General features: G+C 47.5%; 1 protein-coding gene across 2 annotated transcripts in view; it reads left to right on the forward strand.

Moving 5' to 3' along the window:
* The window catches only part of LOC140393961 (transcription factor ETV7-like), a 160,997-nt gene that overhangs the window by 55,117 nt on the left and 90,364 nt on the right, over positions 1-15,516 (forward strand). For both annotated transcript variants that reach the window (XM_072480655.1, XM_072480656.1), the window contains exon 4: positions 9,617-9,790. In XM_072480655.1, the coding sequence (XP_072336756.1) occupies positions 9,617-9,790 (174 nt within the window). The remainder of the gene's footprint in view (positions 1-9,616; positions 9,791-15,516) is intronic.

A 15,516-nucleotide genomic window follows, 5' to 3' on the forward strand; every position in this document is an offset into this window, starting at 1 on the left:
TACTACTGTGTACTGCCAACTCAGTCTAAGAAACAGCCATTTACAACAACTCTCTGCTCTTAGTTCCTGAGCAAATTTATTATCCATGTTGCCACTGCCCCTTTACTCTTATGGCTCTATTCTAACAGTGCAGATAACTCATATGAATCAGCTTTTTCAGCCTTCTCAGGAACACTGACATTTTTCCATTGGGATATTGGAGCAAAGTTTTAGGGGGCTGGCATTTTGGCAGTACTGGGATGGGACCCCAGAGTTTAGCAGCAATTTGAGGGGTGCCCAGAGGCAGGGAACACTTGGAGGGGTCCTGTGTTCTGAGAACATCGGGGTAGGTGCAGGGATCAGTGGGGGAAGGGTCCTGGAATTGGAGAACAGTGGAGCCGGTTCAGGGATCACTAAGAAAACTGTGCTGGGATCTGGAAGCTTTGGGGTGGGAGGCCCCAGGATCTGGGAGTGGGAGAAAATCCTAGGAAATTAGATTTAGAGTCCATCAGCACTGGGGAGGATAGTGTCATGCTCCTTTCTGTTTGTTCCCTTATTTCTCCTATCTTTTATTTTTGCCGTTACATTTTGATCCATCGATAATTAATGGATATCTCACTTTAAGGCAAGCAGTCTGTACCTTAATCAAAACAGAAGAACCCAATGGCTACACTGATTTGAACTGGAGACAGTAGACTGACTGGCACCAGTGACAGAGAGATGGGTTGAGACTTGGTTTGATTGATTGGCTGGTGGCCAATGAATTGGCCCAAAAGGCTGTGCTCTACCCGGTAACCAGGGGTGATTGCATCCTATTCCACTGCAATGTTTTCTGAGTCCCGAAGTTTCGGTTTGACTCCTGGCAGCCCCAAGGAAGGTCAGCTATCTTCTCCTCTCTGTTTTTCTCCAGAAAGGCTGTGTTTGTGAACTAAATGAATCTATGTACAGGAGAACCATTACAGGTTGTGCCTGAAAAGTCCAGAACCGACCACCTCTCTCTCCAGAAAGGCAGAAGCCTGAATGCGAACCTCAACTTGAAAGCAAAGTTTGATTAACAATCAGGTGTCTCTCCAGCAAGCCTGCTCCCTGGGGGTACTGCATTTTCTAAACTGCAGAGACCCTGAATAAATGTATCTACAAAGATCATTACAGGCTGCAAACCAAAGACTCTAATCTTCAAGCTTGCTGTAAAGATAAATGTGCTAAAATCATCATCTGGAACGAAGACTTTTTCTTCCCTCCGTTTATTTATTTAAAAAAAAAATATTTCTTTATTCTCCTTTTTCGCATTTTCTCCTAAATTTACACCCACCAACAATAAACAATAATCAGGAACAAATATGTCAATCCCCATATCAATAACAACGATCCCATCCTCCCACCAAACCCAAAACATTCGCCCACATGTTCACATAAACAACTGACAAAAAGGAATCAGGAATCACCCATAGTCACCATTAACACCCATCGCCCCCCTCCCCCCAACTCTCCCACCCACCCCCCCCAACTAATGTTCGATGTTATCCAGTTCTTGAAAGTGCATAATGAATAATGCCCATGAATGTAGAACACCTCCATCCTTCCCCTCAGTTCAAACTTAACCTTCTCAAGAGTCAAGAATTCCAACAGATCCCCCCGCCACGCCAGGGCACAGGGTGGAGAGGCTGCCCTCCATCCCATCTGGATCCGCCTTCGGCCGATCAATGACGCGAAGGCTACAACATCTGCCTCCGCACCCGTTTCCAACCCTGGCTGGTCCGACACCCTGAATATGGCCTCCCGGGGGCCATGGTTCCAGTTTCTTGTGCACCACTTTAGAAATTATCCTAAAAACCTCCTTCCAGTAATCTTCTAGCTTTGGACAGGACCAAAACGTTCACACACATCATCTACTCCTTCAAAGAATTGGCTCATCCCCGCCCTCGTGAGGTGTGCTCTGTATACCACCTTCAGCTGTATCAGCCCCAACCTCACGCACAAGGTGGAGGCATTCACTCTCCAGAGCACCTCAACCAGAACCCCTCCTCTATAACCTCTCCCAACTCTTCCTCCCACCTTGCTTTGATCCCTTCCAGTGGTGCCTCCTTCTCCTCCTCCAAAATAGCTCCGTAGACCGCTGTCACTACCCCCTTCCCCAGTCCCCCTGTCGTCAGCACCTCCTCCAGCAATGTGGAGGCCGGCTCCTCCGGGAAGTTCTGCATCTCCTTTCTGGCAAAATCTCGAACCTGCATGTATCTAAACATTTCTCCCTGCTCCAGCCCATACTTCACTTCCAGCTCCTTCAATCCTGCAAACCGACCCCGAAGAAACAAATCCTTCAGTGTCTGAATCCCCTTCTCCTCCCATTTCCGAAAATTTCCATCCCACCTCCCTGGGTCAAATCTGTGGTTACCCCGAATCGGCATTTCCCTTGACCCTGCCCCTAATCCGAAGTGTTGGCGAAACTTCCTCCAAATTCTCTCAATGAAGCTATTATTACCGGACTCCCTGAGTATTTCCCCGGGGCTATCGGGAGCGGCGCTGTTGCCAGTGCTTTCAATCCCGACCCCCTGCACAAGCTCTCCTCCATTCTGACCCACTGGGAATCAACCCCTCTTACCCAGCTCCGCACCTTCTCCACATTCGCCGCCCAGTAGTAATACATCAGGTTCGGAAGACCCAAACCCCCTGCCTGCCTTCCCCTCTGTAGTAACACCTTTCTAACTCTGGCCACCTTCCTCCCCATTTGAACAACGTAATCCTTCCCTGAATCTCTCTGAAAAAAGCCTTTGGCAGGAAAATCGGCAGGCATTGAAAAATAAACAGAAATCGTGGCAACACGTTCATTTTAACCACCTGTACCCAACCCGCCAGTGACAGAGGGAGACCATCCCACCTTGCCAGATCAGTTTTCACTCTCCCCACCAAACTAGAAATGTTGTACCTGCGGAGGCCCCCCCCCTATTCCCAGGCAACCTGCACCCCCAGGTACCTAAAGCGAGTCCCTGCCCTACAGAATGGCAGCCCCCACCCCTGCCCCCACACCCGGCCGAGATATCACAAAATACTCACTCTTGTCTAGATTCAGCTTGTACCCCGAGAAAGACCCAAACACTCGAAGCAGCTCCAATATTTCCCATATCGACACACCCGGTTCCGACACGTACAACAGCAAGTCATCGGCATATAAGGACACCCTATGCTCTATCCCCCTCCCCCGCACTATTCCCTTCCATACCCCCAAACTTCTTAATGCGATGGCCAACGGCTCAATCGCGAGTGCAAACAGCAGGGGGGACATAGGACATTCCTGCCTAGTCCCATGGTGGAGAGAAAAGTATCTCGAGCTGATGTTGTTTGTGCAGACACTCGCCCTCGGTGCCTTATATAGCTTTACCCAATTCACAAATCTTGGTCCAATCCCAAATCGCTCGAGAACTGCCATCAAGTACCCCCTTATACCCGGTCAAACGCCTTCTCAGCGTCCAATGCCACAACCACCTGTTTCCTTCCCCTCTGCCGGTGCCATAACGACGTTCAATACCTTTCTAATGTTTGAAAAGAGCTGCCTCCCTTTCACGAACCCCGTCTGATCTTCACCTCTCACCTTCGGGAGGCACTCCTCCAGCCTACCCGCCAGAACCTTCGCCAATACTTTTACGTCCACATTCAGAAGTGATATCATAGATTATCATAGATTATCATAGAATTTACAGTGTAGAAGGGGGCCATTCGGCCCATCGAGTCTGCACTCGATATGGGCCTATACGACCCACACTCCGTTGGATCCTTATCTTTTTTTAGCAACAGGGAAATCGATGCCTGCCCCAAGTTTTGTGGCAACATCCCCTTCCCTATCATCTCTTCAAACATCCCCACCATCAGGGGTGCCAGCTTATCCTTGAATTATTTATAATATTCCACCGGAAACCCATCCGGCCCTGCCACCTTCCCCGACTGCATCCTCCCAATCGCATCCTTTATCTCCTGCTCCACTATTGCTCCTTCTAATGTAGCCCTGTCCCCCTCCCCTAACCTCGGGTACTCCAACCCATCTAGAAATTCCTGCATCTCACGGTCCCCCCCAGGTGGCTCTGACCTGTACAACCTCTCATAAAACTACTCAAAAACCTTGTTAATCAGATCCGGCGCCACCACCAACTTCCCTGCCCTATCCCTCACCTGCATTTCCCTTGCCGCTGCTTCCCTCCGGAGCTGACCTGCTAACAGATGCCCTGCCTTATCTCCATGTTCGTAAACTGCACCCCTTGCTCGTCTCAGTTGGCGCACCGCCTTCCTGGTTGACAGTCGGTCGAAGCTCGCCTGTAGTTCCTTCCTTTTTTCCAGTTTTCTGGGTCCCCATCCTCTGCATAACTCCTATCTACCTCCAACATCTCATCTATTACCCTCTGCCACTCCAACCTCCTCTTTATCCACCCTGGCCTTAAACAAGATCACCTCCCCCCTCACCACCGCCTTTAGAGCCTCCCAGACGACCGCCTTCGACACCTCACCCATACAGTTGAAACCTACATATTCCTTAATTATCTTTGCAATTTTGTCACAGAACACTTGGTCCCCCAAAAGTCCCACATCTAACTTCCACCCCGGCTTCTGTGCTACCCACTTCTCCAGCACCATATCCACCCAAAGCGGAGCATGATCTGACACTGCAATTGCTGAGTATTCCGACCCCTTAACCCCTGCCAACAAAGCCTTCCCCACCACGAAAAAGTTGATCCGCGAATATGCCTTATGAACAGCTGAGAAAAAGGAGTACTCCGGTTCCCTTGTGTGCAGAAACCTCCAAGGGGCCACCCCCCCATTTCCACCATTAGCCCAGCTAACGCCTTCATCCCCCCCCTGATGGGACCAGTGAGCGCGGCCGTGACCTGTCCAACCTTGGCTCCTGCACCAAGTTCCAGTCCCCCCCCCCCCACTATCAGTTTGTGTGTGTCCAAGTCAGGGATGGCCCCAAACACCTTCTTTGCGAATCCCACATAGTCCCAATTGGGGCCATATACACTTAACAGTGCCACTAGCCTCCCCTCCAGTGCCCCTGTCACAATCACATATCTACCCCCCTGATCTGTCACCACCTTCTCCATCTGGAAGCGGACTCTTTTGCTGACCATTACCGCCACCCCTCGAGCCCTTCCGTCAAGTCTAGAGTGAAACACCTGACAAACCCAGCCCTTTTTAAGTCTCACCTGGTCCTTCACCCTCAAGTGGGTCTCCTGCAGCATTGCTACATCTGCTTTCAAACTTTTAAGATGCGCAAGCACCCTTGACCTCTTGACCGGACCTCCTAACCCCCTCACATTCCACGTGACTGTCCTAACTGGGGGTCTCTCACCCCTCCTCCCACCCTTCTTATCCACCATCATCATACCACCGGGCCCTGCCCCATAAGCCTGACCCGCCCCTATCAATTATTAACATCGAACCCCCCCCCCCCCCCCCCCCTCTCCCAAAAACATTTCCTCTTGAAAAATCATCTCCCGGCAACAATCCCTTCCCACCCTCGCTCGCCTCGTAGGCCCATCGAAACATGCCAACCAGGCTCCACAGCCCTCTCACCTCACCTCCGTTCACTAGCCGACTTTAGTTAGCTAGCGCAGGTGGCACCCCCACCACGTTATACCGTCCCCTCCCACCCAATCCCAGAGAAAGCCCTCCGTTTGTTTTTACTAGTTTTTACCCCTTTCCACTCCTCTGTGTTTGTCTGTCTTGTGTATGTGTGTTTGAGTGTAGCGGGTGGGTGGCATGGTAAAGGGCTATTAGGTATTAGCTTGTCGTTAACCAATTGTTTTTACTGCATATTTCAAGATAATTCTTGTACTGTTATGAATAAATGTAATGGTGTTTACAATTATAAAACTGTTGACTGTAATTATTGGGCAGCCAAAGGCCAAAGAGTTTGGGTATTTCTATAGGGATTATTGGTTAATTCATTTATGTTGTGGCTCTGGGCTAGTGGGGCTGGCTGCAATTGACCATGCACTAGCCCAGGGTGAGGTAATAATAATTGGCATGATCAAGGTTTTTAGTTGTGTCTGTTGTGTTATTCACCCTGGGGTAACACAGACTGCAACTGGATGCAGTTGTACTTGAAAGTAGACTCCAAACTTTGATGTAAGTTCAATACGCTTTATTGAACTTGCTGAGCAGTGCACACAGTTTGCTGTGGGTTGACACTCTACTAATCTAAGCAAGCTAACTATAACTAACTAGACCAGACTAGCTCTGAGCCACGTGTAGAAGGTGCTAACTGATATATACACCCTGACTGTCACTACAGTTGTCACCAGTGGAAAGAGGCAGAGTGCTGATGCCTCGTGTGTTTTATAGTGGGAAACCCCCCTCTCGTGTTCTGCCTGGTGATTGGTTGTGTTCTGTCCTGTGTGTTGATTGGCTGTACTGAGTGTCTGTCACTGCCTGTCTGTATCTCATTATGTGCATGAGTGCATATCATGACATCCCCCCTTTTGAAAAAAAATAAAAATTGTCGGTTGCGTGGAGCATATGCGACTGTATGTACATGTATAACTATGCATGAGTGCATATCATGACAGGTGTTCAGCCTGTAGAGGGAGGAAATCATCCAAACTGCTTTTTAACCCTTCTTGCCAATCAGGCGATCAACAAGTCAATGGAAATTTATATAATAATAATAATATTTATTATTGTCACAAGTAGGCTTACATTAACACTGCAATGAAGTTACTGTGAAAAGCCCCTAGTCGCCACACTCCGGCACCTGTTCGGGTACACAGAGGGAGAATTCAGAATGTCCAAATTACCTAACAGTATGTCTTTCGGGACTTGTGGGAGGAAACTGGAGCACCCGGAGGAAACCCACGCAGACACGGGGAGAACGTGCAGACTCCGCACAGACAGTGACCCAAGCCAGGAATCGAACCTGGAGCTGTGAAGCAACAGTGCTAACCTCTGTGCTACCGTGCCGCCTTACTCTTTGATACTCGTACAATCACAGAGCACAAAAAGAGGCCAATCAGCCTAATATACCTTTCTAAGAGTGAACCAGTTAGCTCCCGTTCTTTCTCCATAATCCTGCAGTTTCTTTTCCTTTTAATGTGTTAACTAATTCAGTCGGCTTCCACCATCCTTTCAGATCATAACAACTCACCTGGACGAATAGGACCGCACATAAAGGCCTGGATTTTCACTCCCGTGAAGGGTGTGGAGATTGGGGAAATCTTCGGGCTTGTCGCACCTGCCTCAGGAAAGTGCCCCAAATGCTGGGATCTCCGTTCCGGATTGCGGATCCACAGATCGGGGACACCCAGAGGGCTGCCGAATGCAGAGGCAGATTTGTTAATAGGTCTGCCTAGGTTCCTTAGGAGCACAGAGCAATTGATTTGCTAAACATTAGGCCCTCTAACCCATATGCCCACTGTCCATGCTGATGCATGCCAACTCATGGCAACACATGACGCCCCACCCACCCCCAATGCCCCTTGTAGCCCATGCCACGTTTATGCCAACTCATGACCTTCACACACACCCATGGGTCCTTGTATGGGGTCCCCCTATTTCAGGGGTCCTTGGGAGGGTCCCCTATTACAGGGATCCTCCATTACAGGAGTCCCTGTGGGGGGTTAAAGGGGGGAGAAGGGTGGGGGGGATCTGCTCGAGGAGGCGTGGCCAGGCCATGCATTGTTGGGTGGGAGTGGGGGCGGCCCTTGAATGGTCTCTACCAAAATGGCCTTGGAATGTGGACCTCGCGAATGCCCCCATTGCCCACTGCAAGATCCACCGTACCAGGGCCACAGTGGTAGAGTCCATAAGTGATCAGTGCCCATGTGATTCGCGGCCACGGGGACCGGACAATCAGAGCATAGGGCGCCAGGCCCATTAAACAAATGCAAATAGGTCATTAAGATGCATTTGCATTTAATTACTTCCACCCGCCAGCACGTATCGTGGACCTCGTTCTTGCTGCCAGCGAGGAGTCGGAGCATGGTGTTCGGTCGCCAATCCCAATCTTTGTTCCCCCCCAACACCCGATTCTTCGTCCCATCGGGGAACACATACCAGGTATCCTGGGGGTGGAGAATCTCGCCCAGGATCTATTATAAATGGAGGTGGGACGTCCAGTTCCAGTCCCACCCCAATTTTTAAAGGTCCCTGGAGTCTTTATGATTCTGTGAAAATCCAGGTCATATGCAAACTCAACTTGGATTCAGTACACTGACATATTTTAGGCAGCTACATAATGCAGATCAACAGATAAACCAGTAATAATTTAAGCATTCATACCATGGACTGTCACGGAAGAATTAAGGATGATTGAAGATAGTACATGGGTCACAATGTTCTCTCTAAGCAATCCGGACTGTTTATTTGTTGCTGCTTCAATTGTAACTACATTCCATTACAAAACTGTATTCTTGTTGTGTGGTGTCATCTCCAAACAATAATAAGCCCTTTAACAATGGGTTCCTAACTTCCCATCTATTATGCTGAGAGATCCTTCAGTTGCACAGGAGATTAGAGTTGAAGGACTGAAAGGCACAGGCAGGGACATTGCAATGGCTAGGGTTACAGTGAAAGGACGAAGAAGTGCCTCAGAAAAATTTGAAAGCAAGGACCAATATCTCTGACTCCGCACAATGGTGTGGTGGGTGGGATTTAATAATGCAGCAGTGAGTTTTGAATGAGTCAGATTTTGAGTGGGGAGAAACTCAGGAGGCCATGGAAGAAGACAAGTAATGAGTGTGGATGGTGGTTTCTCCAGAATGCAGCTAAGCTGAATATTTCAGAGATAGAAATAAATGAAGATAGGACATGCGATTAGAACTCAATCAGATTTAAATATTCAAAATCGGGCATAGGTGGATGTAGATTAAAAGACGTTTAGTCCTAATTAAGCACAATCCCAGACACAATCAATCCCAGATACTCATATTCTCATCATGGATGAGTATTTCCTTTGCAATTGGTGTTTTAAAAAAAAAAAGATGATTATAATTGTAAAGAACCTGAGCAGCTCTGGCAAGACTTAGACCAGGATTGTACAGTCCTGCCACAGCATATCACCACACCCGCTCTCCCAGCGCAAGCAGTGCCCTAATTAAATTGCTGTTTACTTCCGCATGACTGTAATATCCCGCCAGCCAGCGAGGGCCCCAAAATCTCGACCTTAATTTATTGTCCATCCCCGGTTGACCTGAGAAGGAATAGTCTTTCCCCTTGAACCACTGTTGCCTTGATGCATATGCTGCTCCTATAGTGGTATTAGATAGGAACTATTTATACTGTGTTTCAATGGCTTTCTCTAGCAATATAACACATTCCTAACCTTGACTTTAAACTGAATATTTAAACCTTTTTAGACCTTGTTTTGGATCAGCAATCAATGTTGCATATATTGAGCATTGGGCCAGCGCAGACTTGATGGGCTGATTGGCCTCTTGTATTGCAGGGATTCTAAGATTTGCTGTTATAACAGTTTGGTCTTACTGTTAATTCATTAAGTTAAGATTAACATTTCAACGTAAGGTGATGATTGATCGTTATCTTGGAACCGAGCTTCATTTGTTTCCTAGAATTGATTGTATTTATAAATTGTATTGTATTTATAAAGCTGTCGCATTCACTGACGAGAGCAGCCTCTTGGGCTTGGATTTTGCAGGTATCCAAGAACCGACACCAATATTCCCTTCATCCAGATATGTGAGCAGCAGCCCTGTCCTATTCCAGAGAAACACCTCCCCAGTCCAACCTGCAGTGCAATCAGGTGGAGTCACGATGGATGCAAGAGAAAAGACCAACATGGAGCCATTTCTGAAGTTCCAGTTCCACACAGGTAGGCCCTGAGGGCATGATCGGAGAAGTCAACCAATGTCCACTGAAACCCTCCCTGGGATTCATACTAATACTGCAAATTACCGTAATCATCACCATTCTAATGCTGACAACTCGTACAAAATACTGCAGATGCTAGAAATCTGAAATAATAACAGAAACTGCTGGAAATACTCAGCAGGTCTGGCAGCAACTGTGAAGGGAGAAACAGAGTTAATGTTTCTGGTTGATGACCTTCTGTTAGGTTAACAGTCACTCACCTGAAACGTTAAATCTGCTTCTTTCTCCACTGAGGCTAACAGCTCAGTAGCTACATTCAGTTGGGCTGAGGAAAATTCCCAGAGGAAGGGAATTTAAATTCAGTCATGTCCAATTTGTAGCTGGTCTGTTACAGCCAATGGGCTAATAAGCTGAAGAGCTCTTTCATTCGCCCAATATTCTTCATTCAAAAAAAGTCCCTCTGAAGGAGGCAATCTCCCCTGGCCTGTATTATCAATATATTTCACCTCCTCAGACTCATTACATTGTTTCATATACAGCTGAAAATGAAAACAAAGTAGACTGTGAGGCCTCTGGTTACATCTCCATCCATACCAGCAGCAGAGAACTAGGCCACTCAACATCATAAAACCCACCAACCCCAGGGAGATGGGTGGTGGAAAACACTGGCGTAACTAAGACAGTGTGCTGAGACCACTTTGGAAGGGAGAGGTTCCAGTGATGGTCACTTCGCTGCCTTATCACCTCAGCTCTGACAACTGTTCCATGTTAGAGTTTGGTTTGGTCTGACACCCAACTTGAAACTTCCCGGCAGATCTTCATGGCTGTTCCTCCCCCATTAAATTCCCCCAAATTGTTTCAGTGCATCCTCAAATCCCACCAAAAATGTGACTCTACCGCGCCCCCCCCCCCCTCCGCCTCCCCCCCCCCTCCCACCCCGCTGCATTATAGCACTGATCTCACTAGGCATGCACCCCGCACAGGTGCATCTTCCCTCTACCCAGGAAAACGTGTGAAGGTTGCTGACGGTGGTGGGAGGGGGTTGGAATACTGATTAGAAGATGCAGGTCCCACCCTGAACCAATGATGTAAATACACCAGAAACTCTCTATAAAAGGGCTACCTGATGGTGGGACTCTCTATAAAAGGGCTCCCTGATGGTGGGACTCTCTATAAAAGAGTTCCTGATGGTGGGACTCTCTCTATAAAAGGGTTCCTGATGGTGGGACTCTCTATAAAAGGGCTCCTGATGGTGGGACTCTCTCTATAAAAGGGTTCCTGATGATGGGACTATCTCTATAAAAGGGTTCCTGATGGTGGGACTCGCTAGAAAAGAGTTCCTGATGGTGGGACTCTCTCTCTAAAAGGCTTCCTGATGGTGGGATTCTCTCTATAAAAGGGTTCCTGATGGTGGGACTCACTATAAAAGTGTTCCTGATGGTGGGACTCTTTCTATAAAAGGGTTCCTGATGGTGGGACTCTCTCTATAAAAGGGTTCCTGATGATGGGACTCTCTCTATAAAAGGGTTTCTGATGGTGGGACTCTCTCTATAAAGTAGTTCCTGATGGTGGGACTCTCTATAAAAGTGTTCCTGATGGTGGGACTCTCTATAAAAGGGTTCCTGATGGTGGGACTCTCTCTATAAAAGTGTTCCTGATGGTGGGACTCTCTCTATAAAAGAGTTTCTGATGGTGGGACTTTCTACAAAAGGGCTCACTGATGGTGGGACTCTCTCTATAAAAGGGCTCCTGATGGTGGGACTTTCTCTATAAAAGGGCTCCCTGATGGTGGGACTCTCTCTATAAAAGAGTTCCTGATGGTGGGACTCTCGAGAAAAGAGTTCCAGATGGTGGGACTCTCTCTATAAAAGTGTTCCTGATGGTGGGACTCTCTCCATAAAAGGGTTCCTGATGGTGGGACTCGCTAGAAAAGAGTTCCTGATGGTGGGACTCTCTCTCTAAAAGGCTTCCTGATGGTGGGATTCTCTCTATAAAAGGGTTCCTGATGGTGGGACTCACTATAAAAGTGTTCCTGATGGTGGGAATCTTTCTATAAAAGGGTTCCTGATGGTGGGACCCTCTCTATAAAAGGTTTCCTGATGGTGGGACTCTCTCTATAAAAGGGTCCTGACGGTGGGACTCTCTCTATAAAAGGGTTCCTGATGGTGGGACTCTCTATAAAAGTGTTCCTAATGGTGGGACTCTCTATAAAAGGGTTCCTGATGGTGGGACTCTCTATAAAAGAGTTTCTGATGGTGGGACATTCTACAAAAGGGCTCACTAATGGTGGGACTCTCTCTAACAAAGGGTTCCTGATGGTGGGACTCTCTCTATAAAAGGGCTCCTGATGGTGGGACTCTCTCTATAAAAGGGCTCCCTGATGGTGGGACTCTCTCTATAAAAGAGTTCCTGATGGTGGGACTCTCGATAAAAGAGTTCCTGATGGTGGGACTCTCTCTATAAAAGTGTTCCTGATGGTGGGACTCTCTCCATAAAAGGGTTCCTGATGGTGGGACTCTATATAAAAGGGTTCCTGATGGTGGGACTCTCTCTATAAAAGGGTCCTGACGGTGGGACTCTCTATAAAAGGGTTTCTGATCGTGGGTCTCTCTCTATAAAAGAGCTCACTGACGGTGGGACTCTCTATAAAAGGGTTCCTGATGGTGGGAGTCTCTATAAAAGGGTTTCTGATGGTGGGACTCTCTATAAAAGAGCTAACTGACGGTGGGACTCTCTAAAAAAGGGTTCCTGATGGTGGGACTCTCTCCATAAAAGGGTTTCTGATGGTGGGACTCTCTATAAAAGGGTTCCTGATGGTGGGACTCTCTATAAAAGGGTTTCTGATGGTGGGACTCTCTCTATAAAAGGGCTCCTGACGGTGGGAATCTCTCTATAAAAGGTCTCCTGATGGTGGGACTCTCTCTATAAAAGGGTTCCTGATGGTGGGACTCTATAAAAGGGCTACTGATGGTGGGACTCTCGAAAAGGGTTCCTGATGATGGGACTCTCGATATAAAAGGGTTCCTGATGGTGGGACTCTCTATAAAATGTTTCTTATGGTGGGACTCTCTATGAAGGGTTCCTGATGGTGGGACTCTCTCTATAAAAGTGTTCCTGATGGTGGGACTCTCTCTATAAAAGGATTCCTGATGGTGGGACTCTCTATAAAAGAGTTCCTGATGGTGGGAGTCAATCTATGAAAGGGTTCCTGATGGTGGGACTCTCTCTATAAAAGAGTTTCTGATGGTGGGACTCTCTATAAAAGGGTTCCTGATGGTGGGACTCTCTCTAAAAAAGAGCTCACTGACGGTGGGACTCTCTATAAAAGGGTTCCTGATTGTGGGACTCTCTCTATAAAAGGGTTTCTGATGGCGGGACTCTCTATAAAAGGGTTCCTGATGGTGGGACTCTCTATAAAAGGGTTTCCAATGGTGGGTCTCTCTCTATAAAAGAGCTCACTGACGGTGGGACTCTCTATAAAAGGGTTCCTGATGGTGGGACTCTCTATAAAAGGGTTTCTGATGGTGGGACTCTCTCTATAAAAGAGTTCCTGATGGTGGGACTCTCCATAAAAGGGGTTCTGATGGTGGGTCTCTCTCGATAAAAGAGCTCACTGACGGTGGGACTCTCTATAAAAGGTTTCCTGATGGTGGGACTCTCACTATAAAAGAGTTTCTGATGGTGGGACTCTCTATAAAAGGGTTTCTGATGGTGGGACTCTCTCTATAAAAGAGTTCCTGATGGTGGGACTCTCCCTATAAAAGGGTTCCTGATGGTGGGACTCTCTAGAAAAGGCTTTTTGTTGGTGGGACTCTCTCTATAAAAGAGGTCACTGACGGTGGGACTCTCTCTATAAAAGTGTTCTTGTTGGTGGGACTCTCTCTATAAAAGGGTTCCTGATGGTGGGACTCTCTCTATAAAATGGCTCCTGATGGTGGGACACTCTATAAAAGGGCTCCTGATTGTGGGACTCTCTATAAAAGTGTTGCTGATGGTGGGACTCTCTCTATAGAAGTGTTCCTGATGGTGGGACTCTCTCAATAAAAGGGTTCTAGATGGTGGTACTCTCTCTATAAAAGAGTTCCTGATGCTGGGACTCTCCCTATAAAAGGAGTTTCTGATGGTGGGACTCTCTATAAAAGAGTTCCTGATGGTGGGACTGTCTATAAAAGGGGTTCTGATCGTGGGTCTCTGTCTATAAAAGAGCTCACTGACGGTGGGACTCTCTACAAAAGGGTTCCTGATGGTGGGAGTCTCTATAAAAGGGTTTCTGATGGTGGGACTCTCTATAAAAGAGCTCACTGACGGTGGGACTCTCCAAAAAAGGGTTCCTGATGGTGGGACTCTCTCCATAAAAGGGTTTCTGATGGTGGGACTCTCTATAAATGGGTTCCTGATGGTGGGACTCTCTATAAAAGGGTTTCTGATGGTGGGACTCTCTCTATAAAAGGGCTCCTGACGGTGGGAATCTCTCTATAAAAGGTCTCCTGATGGTGGGACTCTCTCTATAAAAGGGTTCCTGATGGTGGGACTCTATAAAAGGGCTACTGATGGTGGGACTCTCTATAAAAGGGTTCCTGATGATGGGACTCTCGATATAAAAGGGTTCCTGATGGTGGGACTCTCTATAAAATGTTTCTTATGGTGGGACTCTCTATGAAGGGTTCCTGATGGTGGGACTCTCTCTATAAAAGTGTTCCTGATGGTGGGACTCTCTCTAAAAAAGAGCTCACTGACGGTGGGACTCTCTATAAAAGGGTTCCTGATTGTGGGACTCTCTCTATAAAAGGGTTTCTGATGGCGGGACTCTCTATAAAAGGGTTCCTGATGGTGGGACTCTCTATAAAAGGGTTTCCAATGGTGGGTCTCTCTCTATAAAAGAGCTCACTGACGTTGGGACTCTCTATAAAAGGGTTCCTGATGGTGGGACTCTCTATAAAAGGGTTTCTGATGGTGGGACTCTCTCTATAAAAGAGTTCCTGATGGTGGGACTCTCCATAAAAGGGGTTCTGATGGTGGGTCTCTCTCGATAAAAGAGCTCACTGACGGTGGGACTCTCTATAAAAGGTTTCCTGATGGTGGGACTCTCACTATAAAAGAGTTTCTGATGGTGGGACTCTCTATAAAAGGGTTTCTGATGGTGGGACTCTCTCTATAAAAGAGTTCCTGATGGTGGGACTCTCCCTATAAAAGGGTTCCTGATGGTGGGACTCTCTAGAAAAGGCTTTTTGTTGGTGGGACTCTCTCTATAAAAGAGGTCACTGACGGTGGGACTCTCTCTATAAAAGTGTTCTTGTTGGTGGGACTCTCTCTATAAAAGGGTTCCTGATGGTGGGACTCTCTCTATAAAATGGCTCCTGATGGTGGGACACTCTATAAAAGGGCTCCTGATTGTGGGACTCTCTATAAAAGTGTTGCTGATGGTGGGACTCTCTCTATAGAAGTGTTCCTGATGGTGGGACTCTCTCAATAAAAGGGTTCTAGATGGTGGTACTCTCTCTATAAAAGAGTTCCTGATGCTGGGACTCTCCCTATAAAAGGAGTTTCTGATGGTGGGACTCTCTATAAAAGAGTTCCTGATGGTGGGACTGTCTATAAAAGGGGTTCTGATCGTGGGTCTCTGTCTATAAAAGAGCTCACTGACGGTGGGACTCTCTACAAAAGGGTTCCTGATGGTGGGAGTCTCTATAAAAGGGTTTCTGATGGTGGGACTCTCTATAAAAGAGC

The sequence above is a fragment of the Scyliorhinus torazame genome, chromosome 17 (genome assembly GCF_047496885.1).
Source record: "Scyliorhinus torazame isolate Kashiwa2021f chromosome 17, sScyTor2.1, whole genome shotgun sequence".
NCBI lineage: Eukaryota > Metazoa > Chordata > Chondrichthyes > Carcharhiniformes > Scyliorhinidae > Scyliorhinus > Scyliorhinus torazame.